This window comes from Paroedura picta, chromosome 4, assembly GCF_049243985.1.
Source record: "Paroedura picta isolate Pp20150507F chromosome 4, Ppicta_v3.0, whole genome shotgun sequence".
NCBI classification, from domain to species: Eukaryota; Metazoa; Chordata; class Lepidosauria; order Squamata; family Gekkonidae; genus Paroedura; species Paroedura picta.
The window spans coordinates 127944925-127964109 of NC_135372.1; the positions used below are offsets into that span (position 1 = coordinate 127944925).

General features: G+C 45.5%; 1 protein-coding gene across 6 annotated transcripts in view; it reads right to left on the bottom strand.

The window, feature by feature from the left end:
• The window catches only part of RIPOR3 (RIPOR family member 3), a 137078-nt gene that overhangs the window by 56645 nt on the left and 61248 nt on the right, over positions 1 to 19185 (bottom strand). For 4 of the 6 annotated variants that reach the window (XM_077335607.1, XM_077335609.1, XM_077335610.1 and 1 more), the window contains exons 2-3: positions 12098 to 12226; positions 596 to 742 (exon numbers count right to left, since the gene is read on the bottom strand). In XM_077335607.1, the coding sequence (XP_077191722.1) occupies positions 596 to 742; positions 12098 to 12198 (248 nt within the window). In that variant the 5' untranslated portion in view covers positions 12199 to 12226. Of the gene's footprint in view, positions 1 to 595; positions 743 to 5239; positions 5334 to 9008; positions 9226 to 12097; positions 12227 to 19185 lie in introns of those variants that run through there. The other 2 variants (XM_077335612.1, XM_077335611.1) reach the window with 2 other exon arrangements.

Genomic DNA, 19185 nt, shown 5'->3' on the forward strand with positions numbered 1-19185 from the left:
TTTCATATCAGGGGATCTAGAAAGCTAGTATTCACTGTGGATTCTGAGATGCATTTGGAGACTCGTACTGAATCTCATTTGGGAATGGCGTAGTTGGTCCACAATTGGGGAGACCAGATTTCCAGCCCCCAATTAGCCACAAAGTACACTATGTGCCCTTGGGCCAGTCACACACCCAGCCTAAGTTGTGAAGGAAAGAAGGGGAGAAAGCATTTCCTTTCATACACAAATTAAATACTCAAATACTCAAATTGTTTCAGTGAAGGAGTTCATGACATTTTTTCTTTGGCTGTGATTCTGTTACTAGCCCCATACCTCCACCCCAAATGGCCTGTGGCAGGGTAAAGCAGAATTACACACTGAGGAAACATCTTGAGATGTTAGCTGCATGAAAGCCTAGAAGGAAAATTCCATGATCTGTTTACTGGAGAGCCGTAACAATTCATATAGTCCTTCTGAACACAGGTAAGCCATACTGTTTCCTTATTCCAAGACTGAGCACCCATGATGTTAAATAAAGGATGGTGGGAGACAGCACAAGTTTGTGCTAATCCCAACATATTAAAGTTTTAGAAGAAAAACAAGAGATCCTTACTTGAGTCCTTTCTTTAATGCTTCAAAGACTTTCTTTATTTGGTCCGGCTTGGGATCCCAGATGACTGCCCCTTTCGGAAGGGAAGAATACATCTTGGCTGATTTTATTGACATTTTAGATCTTGTGGAACTTCTGCCAAGAGACTTTCTGTAGAAGAGACAATAAAAAGGGTGATGCTAAAAATAACAGAGCCTTTTAATAGTTTTTGCTTCATCAACCTTGAACATAACAAGAGTTATTAAAATACAGGTCAAATTCTTTAAAAAACTCTTACAAATCAATCTTATTCATATCTTTGGGTGGGTGTGAAAACAGCTGTACTTCCCAACCACATTCTGCGTTATCCCACCACTTAGATCACTGATTTGAAGAAAATTCTTTTTCACTATCCGAGGACAAAATTCTTTTTCACTATCCGAGGACAGTCTTTAATAAAAATTGCTAAATGGTACTCCTAATCAAGTGGTGCCATACCTGTCTTACCCAAAATATGCAACCACTGCATAAGGTAAAGGTATCCCCTGTGCAAGCACCGAGTCATGTCTGACCCTTGGGGTGACGCCCTCCAGCGTTTTCATGGCAGACTCAATACGGGGTGGTTTGCCAGTGCCTTCCCCAGTCATTACCGTTTACCCCCCAGCAAGCTGGGTACTCATTTTACCGACCTCGGAAGGATGGAAGGCTGAGTCAACCTTGAGCCGGCTGCTGGGATCGAACTCCCAGCCTCATGGGCAAAGCTTTCAGATGGCTGCCTTACCACTCTGCGCCACAATTCATAGTAAAGCAAGTCAGGTTGCATGGAGAGTTTTGCCTATTGCATGAACATCCCCCTTGTTTTTTCTCATGGAAAGGTGGTCTCTTTACAGTTCCCATGAGACCTCTCACACAGGCACAGACCTGCTGAGGTTTACAACCATTAACAAGAGTTTAACACACTCATCAGCTCAAGGACATAACTAAACACAACAACAAAATAAAATAGTTGCCCAACCCCCCACCACCACCCTAAATCAAGGAGATGCTAACAGCTTTCTGTAACTGCGGGGAATACGAAAAGGTCAACAAAATCAGGCAATTAGCATTAATTTGACATTCTTTGGCTTTAACATAGTTTGTTAGGTTTTTATTCCTTTGAGGAAAGATAAGCAGAACTCTAGTTAACTTCTCGAGTCTCATTATGGAACGTGTTGTTTGGTCAAAGATTCAGTATCAAAGCATCTGAATCTAATCACACACTCACTGGGCAATCCTAAACATCAATACGCACAAGTATACATAAACACTCTGGGACCATTGTACCTGCAAGACGGCCTCTCCCTGTGCATCCCCCAAAGAGCTTTAAGATCTAGCCAGCAAAATTTACCCAGGATTCCTGGCTCCACGGAAATGAGGCTGCCCTCAAGCAGGGTCTGGGCCTTTTTGATGTGGAACACATCTTCAGGCACAACCCCTGGCATGGAAATGGTTATGGATATGATGTCCGTAGCCCTGTGCCAGGGAGTGCGCCCGAAGATGTGGGAAGGCCACCAGCAGAGGAGGCTGAGGCATCAGCCACGAAGCTGGTGAAGGCATAGCCCTGACAGTCAGCTGGGATCACCGTGCAATCCGCACAAAAGCTGCAGTGTTAGGCACCACCCATGAAGCATGCAGGGGCACGGTGGCACCACGACACTCACTCCTCCAGCCAGTCCTGCCTTCTGCAGAGTGGGGCAGGCCTGAGAAGGAGAGCTGCTGCAACAGGTAAGGAAAGGGAAGACTGAGTGCATGTGTGTGTGTGTGTGTGTGTGTGTGTGTATCTGAGATGGTGGGGAGACCAGGAAGGAGAGGTAGGTGGGAGAGTCAAGGTGTGTGGGAAAGGTCTGGGGGGAGTGATTGAGCAGGGTGGGACCAGGAAGGAGAAGTAGGTGGGAGATGCACAGTAGGGGAGAAGGTGTTTGTGTGGGAGGGGGAGGGATTGAGGGAGGAGGGACCAGGGTGCAGAGGCAAGGAGGGAGGGGGAATGAGAGTGTGTGTATGCATGCATGTGTGTTAGGGGGGGCAGGATCATGGAGTCCACAGCAGGCATATGTTCCACATACCCCACGATGTGGCCAGGGGTGGGACAGGCCACCTGATTGGCTGCTTGTTGGGTAGACGGCCAATCTGGCACACTGAGTGCAACTCCTCCCATCACCCATTTTTATTTATGGTATGGATATAAAAAAAGACTACAAGCCTACACACTGGATTACTTGGAAGTAAGCCCCATGGTGCACTGTGGGACTTTCTTTTTTTGATATCAAGTCATAGTCAACTTACAGTGACCCCGTATGGTTTTCAAGGCAAGAGACATATAGAGGTGGTTTGCCATTGCCTCCCTCAGTGTAGCAACCCCAGATTTCCTTGGTGGTCTCCCATCCAAATACTATCCATGGCCAACCTACTTGGCTTCTGTATTACGACAAGCTTAGACTAGCCTGTACTGTCCTGGTCAGGGCACTAAACGTCTTGTGCCCAGGTAAAGATACTCTTGACTCAGTCACGGAAGCCACAGCCTTTAGTTTGCAAGACCTGAGCTAGGCTGTCAATGACAGGACCTTTCAAGTCGTCATTAAGGCCATTAAGTCGTCAGGGTCCCCCTAAATCAGAAATGACTTAACAGCACATAACACGCAAAGGCACTATCACATCATACTGAAGATGTGGGAATTGTAGTCCATGGACATCTGGACGACCACAGGTTGACTATCCCTGCTCATACACACACACAATCTTGTGTGAGGACAACTTTACTCACTGCCTTCGATATTTACACTCATCTGAGCATAATCCTGCATACGTGGCAAATTCCACAGGTTTAGAATTTTAAACATGCCATATAACAGGGGGGAAACTGTCACAAAATATGTGTTCTTCAAAGTCTAGATGTGTTATTGAAAGCAAGATAATGTTCTAACAGTGGTTTTCAAGTCACTTGCAAGGCGACTAATTTCAATAGGATTACTCTGAGTCTGAGATGCAGCTGTAAACTAGCTTCTAAAACACACCCCTTGCTTTCCATAATAACTGTGATAGCACTCATGGGAGACAGAAGCCCTACTTGCTCGCTCATGAAAACGTTTAGGGCTGCACCCTGAGTACACAAAGAGCTTTGTGATTTCCACAGAACTCTGCAAAGCAAGCCATGAATGATCCCATTATATAGATTCAGAAGGGAAACTAAGAGATAACAGCTCGATGACTTCCATTCCATGAAATTGCATCTGAGAAAGTATGCGTGTACACATACCTTGAATAAAAGGTAAAGGTAAAGGTATCCCCTGTGCAAGCACCGAGTCATGTCTGACCCTTGGGGTGACGCCCTCTAGCGTGTTCATGGCAGACTCAATACAAGGTGGTTTGCCAGTGCCTTCCCCAGTCATGACCGTTTACCCCCCAGCAAGCAAGCTGGGTACTCATTTTACCGACCTCGGAAGGATGGAAGGCTGAGTCAACCTTGAGCCGGCTGCTGGGATTGAACTCCCAGCCTCACGGGCAGAGCTTTCAGACGGCTGCCTTACCACTCTGCACCACAAGAGGCTCAATGAATAAAAGGTATTCCTACCTTGAATAAAACTTTGCTGGCCTTAAAGGTGCCCCTGGATTCTAAATTTGTTCTGCTGCTTCAGACCAACGTAGCTACCCACTTGAATCCATTTGCAAGTTTGTAGTTTATTAGAAAAGCCAAACTTCCATTGTTCCTGTACTGATCTATGAGTCTTTTCTGCAGCTCTTAGTCCTGTACACAAAAGATGAAGATTGCAAGCATAAAGGACCCAAGTCCAAACACATTAGTTGTGTACAGACACTTGCTTAGGAGTAAGTGTATTCTTGCCTGCAGGCATACAAACCCAGTGTATGGACTAAAGCAGTGTGCGCTTACTTGGGAGCAAGTCTCATCCAACCAAGGGAGACCTACTTCCAAGGAAGCCTGCCTAGGACCTGGCTGCAGGGACTGATCTGTGAACCCCAAAGTCCCTGGTTCCAGTCTCATCATGAGCATTTAAGGAAGCTGCTCTCTTTTAACTACCCATTAGAGTAATTATAATTTAACCTACCCTAGATACCTAAAGATTATGTAGACAGATGTGAAGCACTCTGAACAATCCCGAAATATATTATTATGCATGCTTACTCTGGAGCAAGCCCAATACAATAAATTAAACTTTTGCCCATTGACAGGATCATGCGACATAGGATTTGAGGAAAATATAAAGGTATTTTCTTTGGGAGATACACAGACCTTGCTGGACACCCATTTCAAGCTTTTAATCCTTGTCTCAACTTTTTTCTAAGTGCAGTAAAAACAGTAAGAATCTAGTAGCACCTTGCAGTCTAACAAAATTCCTGATAGGGTAGGAGCTTTCATGAGTCACGGCTCACTTCTTCAGATCTTGATCCATCTCTCTAAATGCGGAGTCTTTTTCTATCTCTCAGAGATCAAAAAACTCCTTAAACTTTTGCCCTCCCTTCTCAGCCTGCCTCTTCTCTTTATCCTTTTCAATGCAGGACAGAACAGGTTGCCTTAATTTAAAACCCATTCAACCCTTCCCTAAGTAGATTCTTTATAACTCAGAACTCCCTGTGCCTGCAGGAAGAACAATTGCTCTACTGAGCATTGCTCACCTTCCAGATTAGTAAAGACAACCCGGGGAAAACCTTTGAAAAATCCACTGAAAGTTGCCTCTTCCTGACAGCCACGCAGCTGTCCTCTCCCCTCCCCTCCCCTCCCCTCCCCTTGCCTGGGATACTTGATTAATCGTACCTGGCTTTTATTCACTCACTCTTTTTAACCATCTATTTCCTTTTCAGGAAGCCCGTCTTCCCTCCTTAAAGGCACTCTGTTCTTTTCAAGCTTAGTAGTGAACTGGATTTCCACTCCTCTGACAGTCAATAAAATATGAATATATATATATATATATTCATATTTTATTACATTATATTATATTACTCAGCGGTCCTAATAATTTCAACAGGACTTACTTTCAAATTAGAACAAAATTTGAATCCAGTGGCACCTTTAAGACCAACAAAGTTTTATTCAAGGTATAAGCTTTTGTGTGCATGGACACTTCCCTAGTGAAACTCAAATACTTTGGCCACCTCATGAGAAGGAAGGACTCCCTGGAGAAGAGCCTAATGTTGGGAGCGACTGAGAGCAAAAGAAGAAGGGGCTGACAGAGAATGAGGTGGCTGGATGGAGTCACTGAAGCAGTAGGTGCTAACTTAAATGGACTCCGGGGAATGGTAGAGGACAGGAAGGCCTGGGGGATCATTGTCCATGGGGTCGCGATGGGTCGGACACGACTTCGCAACTAACAACAACAACAACACACTTCCCCAGATACAATGAAATGGGAATTACCAGTCAATACATATGGATAGGGGATGAGCAATAATTTGCAAACAGCTGAATGATAATGTTTAACAGATTTGGCATGCAAGGTTACCATTTGTTTTGGGTTTAATGGGGGGGAAATGACATAGTGAAGGAAGTAAATCTGTCAAAACTGGAGATTAATGGGCAGATGTATCTTTAATTGTGGAATGCTGAGAATAATTAACTGAGACCCTGCCATTACACTCCATCCATCTCCTCTCAACAATGCAGGCATCTTTACAGCATCTTCTTTAAAGAAGTGGGACAATTAGTTGTGAATTTAATACTGTGATGCTTCACTAGTATGGTGCAGTTGAATGGGTACTGTCTTCAAGAGCAAGTAAAAATTAAGTGCAAACCTAAACATGTATACTCAGAATTCCCACTGAATCATATGGAATTTACTCCTAGTAAATGTGCACACTTACTTGGAAGGAAGCTCTTTTGAGCATAATGGGACTTACTTCCAAGTAGACATGCATAGGATTGCTTTGGAAAAGACTCAAGAGAGTCATACCATTAATGGTGCAACCTTATGGGCACCTTCGTAGGAGTCTCATTAAACACAGGGGCAGTGATGCACCCCAGGTTGGCCTTCGCTGTGCAAGGAAGGAAAGTGACTGCAATCCTCTATTTCTGTTTCTGGTTCACTATAAGAAACACAGGTCGGGCCAAACATATGGCTACCCAGAATGCTTTGCGTGGCAGAAACAGGTCAACTGTCAGGCTCTATGGGAAGTCAGCTCTCAGCAAGAGATCTCCTGGCTGACACGAAGGTAACGCAATCATTTGCAGAGAAGAGCTGGGGCAGGACTTTTGCCCCTACCTGAGCACAACTGGAACAAAGGAGTGAGGTCAGTGGCAGATCTAATTAACTATTCTGCATTGGTTTACCTTAACATGTCTTCCTGGTGAAGTCATACTTCCAGCAGCTTCTTTCTGCCTTTAATAACTGTCACATCAAAATCCCATTGACACAGGGTCCTGCATACCTGGACTCCCCTCCTAACCAAACTCCAGATGAAGTCCATTCCCTCTGGGGGACACTCTGGTATTTGGGGGGAAACTCTATGGCAAAACCAGCTTTTACCATAGAGTTTTTGCCCAAATATCAGAGTGTCACCTGGATGTCGCTGGGTGATGGCGTCACTTCCAGTGTGATGCTGGTCATAAGACTTAAGTCTTCTCCTTTCTCCTAGTAAGTCCCCCCCCCACCAGTCAGTTGATCAACAGCTGGGGGTAGGGCCTGATGGCACGGAATCCCTGCATCCACTGAGGGGCTTGGTTACCCTAATGACAGGAGGCAGTGATTCTGGGGCCCAAATCTGTACTCTCACCCAGAGCTGCAGAATCACTAAGACCAACTGTGTTTAAACATAAAGACTTCAAAGAGGAAACATACTCTGATTATACTGCAAAACTGCAATGCAAACTTTTTTGAGAGCCAGATTCAATGAAAAAAGTGAGACTTTCTTTCAGATATGCATGCAGACAATAGAGCAGTAGAACTGCACATACTTTCTTGGGTGTAAGCCCCATTCAGCTCAGCCTGCACTGTTCCAGTTCTTAAAAGCTGCCCTTAGCCATCCTTATTTTGTGAGCATGGCGCAAATTCCCCTTCAATTGCTATGTTTTTATTTATTAAAAACATTTAGACATGCTGTTGCACACCTGTTGATATCATTAAATAATGCCTACAATTCCATATGAGAACTGAAATGCATGCCTGGAGGATTCCAGTGGGTAGCGGCATGACATCTGTTCTAGCAAAACGAAACAGAAGTCTGGTGGTACCTTAAAGCAGTGGTCCCCAACCTGCGGGCCGCAGCCCAGTGCCGGGCCACGAAGGCCATGGCGCCGGGCCGTGGCTCCCTCTCCCCGCCCCCCCCCGCAGTAAAAAACTTCCCAGGCTGCAAGCTTGCGGCCCGGAAAGCTTCTTACTGCGGGAGGGCGGGGAGAGAAAATCAGGGCCGCGCCGCGTATCGCGCATGCGTGAATGCACCATGCGCAGCCGAAATTGTGCATGCGCTGCACTTTTTGCGCATGCACGAAAGTGCCACGCATGCGCGATTTCGGCCGCGCATGACGCATTCGCGCATGCGCGGGCGCGGCCCACTGCCCTGCCGGTCCCCAGCCTCAGAAAGGTTGGGGACCACTGCCTTAAAGACTAACAAGATTCATTCCAGTATGAACTTTCACAAGACACAGCTCACTTCTCCAGATACAATAGGAAGAAAGAAGCTCATTTATACAGAAAGACAGAGAGAGGCCTAGCATCACAAATTAGGTGGGATTTTCTATGCCTGGAGGAGGCAGCAGGGTGCAGTTTGTTTGTTTCTTCTATAGCTGCCCCTCACTCCTCCCACTGGGAAATGCAAAACTGTCCAAGCCCTTCCCGTAGATGTGGGCAAGGTCCCTTTCACAGGCTGCCAGCCTTGACGGTGCTAACTCCTCCAACTCTGCTTATCCAGGCCTCAGTAAACCGTATGGTGCAGATAAAGATTTGCATTTCAATGTATCGGATTTGAGAAGTAACAGAGCAATCCTAAATGGAGATGTGTACTCTTCAATGGTGTAACTGTGTTTAGAATTGCAATGTAAAAATCCTACCACCCTCCCCAACCAAAAAAAAAAAGACTGTGGCCAAAACCCGACAGTATTCAAGCACATTAAAGCCAAAAGACTGTCTTGGTTTAAGCATTCCTAAATGCTGTGTCTGCTATCTCTTGCCGCAGGTTCAAACTCAACACGCATTGAGTTTGATGTTCTCACAATAAACATTGCCCTGTGAGCGTAAATAACAACCACATCTGTTTTCTCACAGAGCAAAGGGCTGATCCTCATGCAAAGCAAGGCCGCTTTCCTAGTTCAGTGGTGCTCAAATTTTGCAATCTCCCCTTCCCCGGAAAAGTACATAAAGACCCAATTGTTGTTGTTGTTTTAAATGCTTTACAGCTGAAAGTAACTGAATAACCTTCAGGGAAATGTAAACTCGCTTCTTTAGAGCATTCTTACCCTGCTGGAGGTGCCTTAGTCCTGGAAAACAGCTGGTTTTCACTTCTTTTCCTGGTTACATTTTTCCTTGCAAGAACTCCCACTACGGACTTCAGGCTACGATCTGTTTATTCAATTTAATGCGTGATTTGGTCGGCGATTGAGGGGGGAGGGGGGATGTCCTTTCTGTCTTTCAGAGCTTCGTTTGCCAGTGTGTCTTTTCAGGGTTTTTGCTGGTTGTCGAACAGCTTGCATGGTTCGATGCGTTCGGGGAGAGGGCAAAACCTGTTTCTATTCCCTCTCCATTCCAGACACACCACCATTGGCGTGACTCATGCTCAATAATCTCAGTCTCACATGCTATTCAAAGACCGTGCACAGGAACAAACTGCAATCGCTGGAGCTCCAGGTACGTGCCCCTTTTGGGATCAGAGCATTGGCTCTAGGGAAAGAGGGCGTATTGCCAACATCAATTCAACTCACCCTTTGGCTGGAATGCATGGAACACCCACAGGGTTGCCAACCTTCAGGTGGAACCTGAAGTTCTCCTGGAATTACACCTGATCCCCAGACAGTGGAGAACAGGTTGGGGGGAAATGTCTGCTTTGTACCCCGCTGACCTCTCTCCCCTACCCAAACCCCTTCCCAAGGTCCATTCCCAAAAATCCAAGACATTTTCAGCTGCCACTTGACATGGTCGCTTAAGCATTAGTCTGAAAAGATCAGGATTATCTACCTAAGCTTTTAACATTTTTTAGCATTGAGGAAACCGCTGAAACATTCTTCAGGCTTTGAGAAACCCCAGAAGTGGTGCAATCATGCAGAATATAGTCAGAAAGTAGAGCTGGGTACATGCCCACTTGGAGCCCCTCCCTTCCCACCACCTCCAGGCCCATCACTGGCCATTTTGGGAGCGGGGGACAGGTCAACATGACCATACATGGTCATATCAGCCAATAAATGCTTAACAATTTTTTAAAATATATTAAAAATAATTAACTTCCACCCATTCAGGAAACCCTTCCAGGGCCCTCAAGAAACCCCAGGGTTTCACGAAAGCCTGGTCTACCCTGACAGCCAGTTGCTATCCTGGGGTGGAGGACTTTCATATCTACTACTACCTGATCCCTTAACTTGGAGATGCTAGAGATTGAACCTGAGACCTTTTGCATGCAGAACAGGCGCTCCACCCCTCAAATTGCCCTTTTCTCTCCTACTGGGCCTTAAACTTACTTAGAAGGATGAGCTGTTCACAATCAGGGAAACAGTGTGAAGATTTACCCCTCCTCTTCCTCAGTTCCATGGCCCTGCTCCAGATTGGGGGTGGACACAGCAACTTTGTAATTCCAGTTATGGAACACCAGCATCCAAGCTTCACACAAAATTCAGGGATGTTTTACACCAGTGAGTTAGTGACTCTCAATTTCACTTGGTTAGGATAGGATTCGACTTCCTGAAGCCCTCCAGCTTATGCCACACTCTCACTCAAGACCAGTTGATCAGGGTGTCTCCCCTGCCAGGTAAGTAGGGATGTGAGGGCAATCTGGCTGCGACATCTGTCACCCCACTGATCGTCAGGGTTGATTCGGCTGATATGGCTGGCTAGGCGGGTGTCCCCTACCTCCCTCACCACTCCATGCGCGCCCCTCCCAAAGCTGCGCACTCGGTGGAAGAGGACAACCATCCCAGATAGAAGGAATGGACTGTTCTTTAGTCAAGGGTATACGACAGCTGCGCTCCCCTGCTAGAACCTCCAAACAAGCTCAAGGTCCATTTGTAGGAGAACATAGGGTAGTCTCACTCAAGGCAAACTCCTCCCCCAGCCTCTTCCTTACTTCCTGTTCCTCCTTCGAACCGTATTCCGGATGCTGCTGTTTCTGTCTCTGAACCCCACACATATTGTTACCTCCACGCGATTGACCATCCCTGTACTAGTGTTCCTTAATGCCTTCTCTACTGATCCCCTTCCTGCTCACAGCACACGCATCCTCCCATCACTCCTTCTGTTCTGCCCATTGTTTATCCACTTTTGGAAAGTTCATGTGCATTCCTTAACACCCATGGTTAGGGAGTCTCAGGCAATAAACTGAAGCCAAAACTTTCACAGGTCATAGCATCAGAATTTTCCTCAAGTTCATTTTCTTTTCATGGGTTCAACAGATTCCTGGGGGGGGGGGGGGTAAACTGGCACAACATGTGTACCTTAATTTGACACCTAATTTGCCTTTCTCAGTCTATAACAAATGTTCTGCAAGATTATCTAAAACTGGCTCTGACTTTTCAGGTGCATAAATTGTATACAAACTGTGATTCCCAACCTGAGGGGAAGTCGATTGTGAGGGCAGGCAAGCCCTCTCTAGTGGCACCTCTGGCCTTTCTTGTATTTTGGAAACTGTTGTGTATGTGAGTCCACAGAATTACAGAGCGGAAACCACAATTCAAGCTAGAGGGACTCTCAACCTGATTGGTCAACTCACAGGATGTGTCCTGCCATTGGGTCCATTCAATTCATACCTGGGAACTCGCATGCGCCAATCAAAGGCTTCGGCAAGCATGGTGGATGGGGGAGCCTACCAGGAGAGAGAAGGCGGCCCAGGCCACATCATCCATGTCGCACAGGAAGAGACATCATTACATGCAACACTGCTGTGACATTCTGGTATTTGGTCAAAAATTCTATAGAAAAAATGGCTTGCACCAAAGCCTTTTAGCCCAAATACAGGAGTATCACCCAGACATCACTGATGTAATGACATCACTTCCTCTGCAACATCAGAAACATAGTCTGGGCTTTCCTCTTTCTCCACATAAGTCCCCCCACTGGCCACCTGATCAGGACCCCCACCTCCACCAGGAGGTCAAGCAAATCTCCCTTGATGGGTTGCCATACCAACTAAGTTTGTGCTTGTGGGTCACCATACTGAAAAAATTGGAAACCACTGGTGCAAAAGATCTTCTGTCTTAGACCTTCTTAGACCTTCTAGACCTTCTGTCTTAGAGAATGTATTGAGTTCTCATTTTGTTCAATTCACACTTTTATATACGTTATGATGATTACTGATAAGGCAACAGGTTGGTATACAATTTATGTTACAAGGGCTGCAACTTACGATAATCTTCGGCTATGCGCCGCGCTGAATCCAGCAAATGAGCAACTCCTGCTGATCCTACCTCCATCGGCCGGAGATACAAAAGTTAGCTTCACCGACATGATTACTGGTTAGTTGGCCTCTTCGCCTCTAGAAATAAAAGGAAAACAAGCAAGTCAAGGGATTAGACCGTACTTGGGGATAAAGAATAGTAATAAATCATAGAATCATAGAATCACAGAGTTGGAAGGGGCCATACAGGCCATCTAGTCCAACCCCCTGCTCAACGCAGGATCAGCCCTAAACATCCTAAAGCATCCAAGAAAAGTGTGTATCCAACCTTTGCTTGAAGACTGCCAGTGAGGTCTAGAGACTAGTGATCATATTTTGTGATTTTGAGCTTAATGGACCTCCTTACCAGAACTTCACATTTGCCCCATTTTGAGCAAGAAACAACTTGCCATCGAACCTTTCCTTTTGCTGGCTGGTGTCAGTTCCGTAGTTACATGATGTGTGGCCAAATTCTTGTCTATTATTGTTAATAAATGAAATGGATAATAAACACACATTTCCAGGATCTATCAATGACTATATGAGGTTTCTTTGCATTAGAAAAAGAAGAAGAGTTGGTTCTTAAATGCCGCTTTTCACTACCTGAAGGAGTCTCAAAGTGGCTTCCAATCGCCTTCCCATTCCTCTCCCCACAACAGACACCCTGTGGGGTGGGTGAGGCTGAGAGAGCGCTGATATCACTGCTGGGTCAGAACAGCTTTTATCAGTGCTGTGGCGAGCCCAAGGTCACCAAGCTGGTTGCATGTGGAGGAGTGCAGAATCGAACCTGGTGTGCCAGATTAGAAGTCCGCACTTGTAACCACTACACCAATTACTGGATAATCACTGTACCTTGACCTGCTACCTACTATCTATCTATCCATCCATCCATCCATCCATCCATCCATCCATCCATCCATCCATCCATCCATCCATCCATCCATCCATCCATCCATCCATCAGATTTTTATACCGCCCTTCCATATGGCTCAGGTCATACTAGCAGCAGCTCTCTGGGGTTTGAGCAAAGACTGATTCTGGATGCCCCAGGAACAGCATTTCAGTAGACATTTCGGGATGAGCCAGGAAGGGGAGTTGAGAAAGTTGCATTCTGTGTAGACAGATACCCTTCCATTCATTGAATTGCTCTGCTATTGGATCTAAGACTGTGTCTGCCCATTGGCCATCAGGATGCATTTTCAAAGAACTCAGTAGCTAGATTCCTGGGCAGAATGAGTGAAATGGAGCTGCACAAAAGGTAATTTTTGGCCTCCCCCCCCCCCGGCAGTGATCTATGTCCCCCCACATCATTCCCTTCCAGGATCCAAGGAATACAATGGGGTCAAAATGGAGGGGAGGGGGGCTGCAGTGAGACAAGAAATCTGAAAAGACTGTCCTCCCCCTTTCTGGAACCAGCAGTGTCACTTATGCTTCAAATCTAGGTCAACATTTTATACCAGGAGTAGCCAAACTGCGGCCCTCCAGATGTCCATAGACTACAATTCCCATGGACTACAATTCCCATTATCATGGGAATTGTAGTCCATGGACATCTGGAGAGCCGCAGTTTGACTACCCCTGTTTTATACCTTGGAAAATACATCTCCAGATACCTTCATTGTTGACATTGTGAAGAACTGGGCTATAAAAATGTCACAGATTTCTAGTAAATACAAGGCCCCCCCACCCACACATATCCTGATAGCACTATCATTCTGAAAACACTTCAAAGGATTTCCCCCCTCTTATAATTCATGTGCTCTGCTGTTCTTCCCTCAAGTCTACCTCTAGCGCGTGTGTAAATCGAATTATATTATTAAATGTCAAACATCAGCAAGGAAGGCACTTCTCCCAAGCCCCTCAACATGTTATTCACAGGGGGCTCGACTTCTTTGAAGGCCCTCCCTTGTGCCCGAGCACATATATCCCGGCCGAGTTTTTGTTTAAATTATAAGTAGCAGGATTATTATCCCTACAGGATAACTACTCCTCCACACCGATGGTTTGCGGACATGATATCATGCTATTGCCATTAAAAAGGCACCGCTGGGAGCACTGTGCAAAGACTGGGATGTGCTTTGACTGGTGTGTCGAAAAAAAAAACCCAAGTCTATCTGCTAAATACATTTTCTGCATCAATGGCCTCAGCAGAACTAACAGCCCACTTAAACATCCTCTGTCAAATCAGTTTCTGCAAAGGACTGATGTGTTCCGGAAGCCGTTAACTCTGCTGTTCCTATTCTGTCCCAGTTCTTGACGCACAGATCCAATTCATTCTAGCTGTACTGATCTGAGGTTTACTGGATTTTAATGCTGTGAGCCACCTGAGGTCTCTGTGGATAGAGGGTGTGGGATATAAATTAAATTAATTAATAAGAATAAAAATATAATTTAGTCTACAATGTTCCTGCCCTGAAGATCCACACCTCCAAAACATGCCCAGAAGAAGAATTTGTTCTTATATGCCAATTTTTCTACCCGAAGTCTCAAAGCAACTAACATTCGCCTTCCTTTTGAGGGAGGTGAGGCTGAGAGAGCCCTGATATTCCTGAAGAAGATGAATTGGTTCTTATTTGCCGCTTTTCTCTACCCGAAGGAGTCACAAAATGGCTTACAGTCGCCTTCCCTTTCCTCTCCCCACAACAGACACTCTGTGAGGAAGGGGAGGCTAAGAGAGCCCTGATATTACTGCTCGGTCAGAACAGCATTATCAGTTCCATGATGAGCACAGAATCAAACCAGGATCACCAGATTAGACGTCCACGCTCCTAACCACTACAGCAAGCTGGCTCTCCAAGCACACAGGAAGGAAGAGAGGAAGAAGAGGAAGAATTGGTTCTTATACTCTGCTTTTCTCTACCCAAAGCAGTCTCAAAGCAGCTTACAATTGCCTTCCCTTCCTTTCCCCACAACAGACATCCTCAACGTCACAGGGAAGCACATGATTCAGCCTTATGCTGATTCAGCCTGTTGGTCTGTCAAGGTCAGTATTGTCTACTCAGACTGACAGCTGCTCTCTAGGGACATATTAAACTGGGGTTGGCCAGAGATTGAACCTGGAACGTTCTGCATGCAAAACAGATATTCTTCTACTGCCCCCCCCCCCATCTAATTATTCTCACCCTGAGCCAGTGTGGTGTAGTGGCTAAGAGCAGTAGACTCAAATCTGGAGAACCGTGTTCAATTCCCCACTCTTCTGCCTGCAGCCAACTAAGTGACCTTGGATCTGTCACAGCTCTCTCGACCCCACCAACCTCTGTTATGGGGAGAGGAATGGAAGGCAATTGTAAGTGGCTTTGAGACTCCCTTTGGGTAGTAAAAAGCAGGGTATAAAAACCAACTCCTCTTCTTATCATCACATGAAAAAAACATGATTCAGCTTTATGCTGATTCAGCCCGTGGGTCTGTCAAGGTCAGTGTTGTGTACTCAAACTGACAGCAGCTCTCTAGGGACTTTGACATCATCTCTTAAACTGGGGGCGCCAGGGATTGAACCTGGGACCTTCTGCATGCAAAACAGATGTTCTACTAGGAAGCCATGCCCCGCCCCCATCCTCTAACTATTTTGCAATACATTTGCTTTTAATAACACCATGACACCACCATATCTACAACGACTACTATCAGAAACTGGGTGCAAACAAACAAACAAACAAAAAGGCCATCAGCCTTGGAGTGTGTTTCATTTCTGGGCAACTGTTCAACTGTTCCAGGCAAGTATCCCCAGCAAGACAAAGGTGCTCGCTTCCCTCACAATGTTCAGTCAATGGCCCAGCTGTCCAGGGAAGAAAGAAATGAAGTCAGACTATTTATTCCCCCCTAGTCGGCTTGGCAGCACTTTGCACAGCCTTGTAACTGGACCCAAGCACTGGCTTGCACATCCTGCCACTGCAGCCTCACAGGACTCTTTTGTTTGTTTTCCCTCAGAGTTGCCCAATGCCGTTTTACCACGTCGGGATCCAGATCTCAGGCGCTTGCAGCGTTCTGCTCCCAAAGCACAACGTCTCTCTTTCGTGGATTCAGCTTGGGTCATCCGAGGCATCCACCGACAAGCCCGGTTTCCTTTGGCTTCTTCTACTGTTTCCCATCATTACTCAGACTCTTTTTCTTGTTTTCTTGGGGGAATTGCGTTCCCTATGTTGCACGTGCATACGGTTTATGGGGCTGCTTTCTCACCAAACACAAGAGGCATGGAAACTCAGCCCAAGTGGTAAAGGCAGGGAAGGAAAGGGAAAGGGAAAGGGAAAGGGAAAGGGAAAGGGAAAGGAAGAAAGAAAGAAAGAAAGAAAGAAAGAAAGAAAGAAAGAAAGAAAGAAAGAAAGAAAGAAAGAAAGAAAGAAAGAAAGAAAGAAAGAAAGAAAGAAAGAAAGAAAGAAAGAAAGAAAGAAAGAAAGAAAGAAAGAAAGAAAGAAAGAAAGATTTCCTGCAAGTACCCCCCTCCCAATCTAGCTCTGCCACCCAAACTAGCATACAATAACGACCAAGTTAGCTTCCACACACTGACTTTTCCTTTCATGGAACGTGGGAACCCTCCGATATAAAAGGGAGCAGCTACAGACCCTGTTCTCATTCTGACTTATGGGACCCCCAGGAATTTCCACTTTCATCTGGCTCAAAGGTGGAACTAATCTGTGTCAAAAGTGTCAAGCGACAACAAATAAAAAACAAAATATTATGTGACATGCACATATAAAATTAAAAACATTAGTGTTCTGAAAGTCTGACTGCACATTTTACAAACATTCCTGGTGGATGAATATGTCCTACGAACCACATAAAACAAGACGTGTTTTGACTTCTACAGCCTTCCTCAGTGGTTACAGATACGTTAAATATACGGAACACACATACAGAGAGTATTATATATTTTTCACAACCAGGTGTTGTTCTTTCCTGTGCTGTGAGGTCGGGCAAAGAATTTCTTATAGATAAGGCCATGGGTTCCTCCCTGTGATGCCTGTACTCACACAACTTCGATCCAGTATGGAATTTCCAATAGCTCTAGATGTAAAAACATAGAATAATAGAGTTGGAAGGGACCTCCTGGGTCATCTAGTCCAGGGGTAGTCAACCTGTGGTCCTCCAGGTGTTCATGGACTATAATTCCCACGAGTCCCTGACAGCAAATGCTGGCAGGGGCTCATGGGAATTGTAGTCCATGAACATCCGGAGGACCACAGGTTGACTAATACTGATCTAGTCCAACCCCCTGCACTATGCAGGACATTCAGAACCCTATTGCTCATCCACTGTAACCTGCCACCCCCTTGAACCTTCACAGAATCATCCTCTCTGTCAGATGGCTATCCAGCCTCTGTTTAAAAATTTCCAAAGATGGAGAACCCACCACCTCTTGAGGAAGCCTGTTCCACTGAGAAATTGCTCTGTCAGGAACTTCTTCCGGATGTTTAGACGGAATTGCTTTTGAATTAATTTAATCCCATGTCCACAAAGAAAAAGACCAAAACACTTCTAAATATCATAAATAAAAGTCCAGAAACATGCATTAATTTTTTAATTAAAATAAAATAAAATGGAGAATCAAAATAAAAAACAAATGAATATTGTAACATCTAGAAATCGATGTATCTGATTACCACACCATGTACACAAGGGGTTTCTTGCATAACAAGAACTAATTTATCAGTTATCAGATAAATAAGACGCATTCCAGGAAGTACTAAATCATCAGAATGGATCTTCTGTTATTTTGCCTTAAATTGCCTGTGGAGCTGAGATCCTTTCCCTAATCTGTCAAATTTTGGAAGGAACAATCCCTTGGTTTAGGAATACAGTCCCTGAACATGTGATCCAAAGGGGAAGAAAAACAAAACAGTATTTGCAATACAAATGAACGAACATAATAATAAATGATAAACAACCCAAAAACAGAAAACAGGGATAAAGGGGTGTGTGTGTGTGGAATAATTCTAAAACTTCCAAGCAAATTTGAGATTTCCAAGCTTTTCACATTTCTCCTTCAGCACCCTGGAATTCCCACAGAGAGGCTTCTAGCTTCCCTTTCAGGCTCACGTTTAAAGGTCCTGCCTTGGACTCACATCTCCTGCTACCCAATGACTCATTGCCACAGGGAGAGCTTCACACACGCCAGCTTGGTGTAGTGGAGTGCTGATTTCTAATCTGGTGAGCTGGGCTTGATTCCCCACTCCCCCACATGCAGCCAGCTGGGTGACCTTAGCTCAAAACAGCACTGATAAAGCTGTTCTGACTGAGCAGTGATATCAAGGCTCTTCCAGCATTCAGCAGGACTTGCAAGACAGAGCTCTTCCGCCTGATTTATGGTTGAGGCCAGGCAGAAAAGAAGATCAGCCCGCCCCCCTCACAAAGTGACGATAGCAAGGTCTCTTGAACGTTGTTTCTCAGCTGCTACCAGCCTCTTTTCCAGAGTAGGAATACTCCCAAATTTTACAACTTTGCTGTTTCAACTCTAAAAAATCCCAGTTTTGTTTTCTATAGGAGGTGAGGAGTAAGATGTTACAGCCCCACTACAAAGTGAGCCAATACATGCCTACAGTCCTGGGCCATGTGGACTCTGTGATCCCACTTGGTTCAGCATGGAAGATGTCTGGGGGTTGAAGGCTGGAGCCCAGGGAGGGAGCTCAGCAGAGCTCTGATAAGACAGAGCCCACCACCCAGAGCTGCCATTTTCTCCAGACCTCTATAGTCTACAGCAGGAGTGGCCAAACTGTGGCTCTCCAGATGTCCATGGACTACAATTCCCATGAGCCCCTGCCAGCATGCACTGGCAGGGGCTCATGGGAATTGTAGTCTACAGACATCTGGAGATTAGTTGTGATTCCAGTCAGTTCCATCAGGAGACTGGCAACCCTATGGCCAACAGCCGATCTCCAAGGCATCAGGCTCTCCAGGTACTTTTTCAGAAAGTCAAAGAACCAGTCTGCTAGGGTCACTAACTCTGTGGGCCTTTTCGCACGGGGATCTTTGTTGCAAATTGTTTGCGGAATGAAAAATCGGCATTTAAAATAGTGGAATTCGTCGTTATGCATACCTGCCTTTGTAGTGGAATCAGTTGCGTT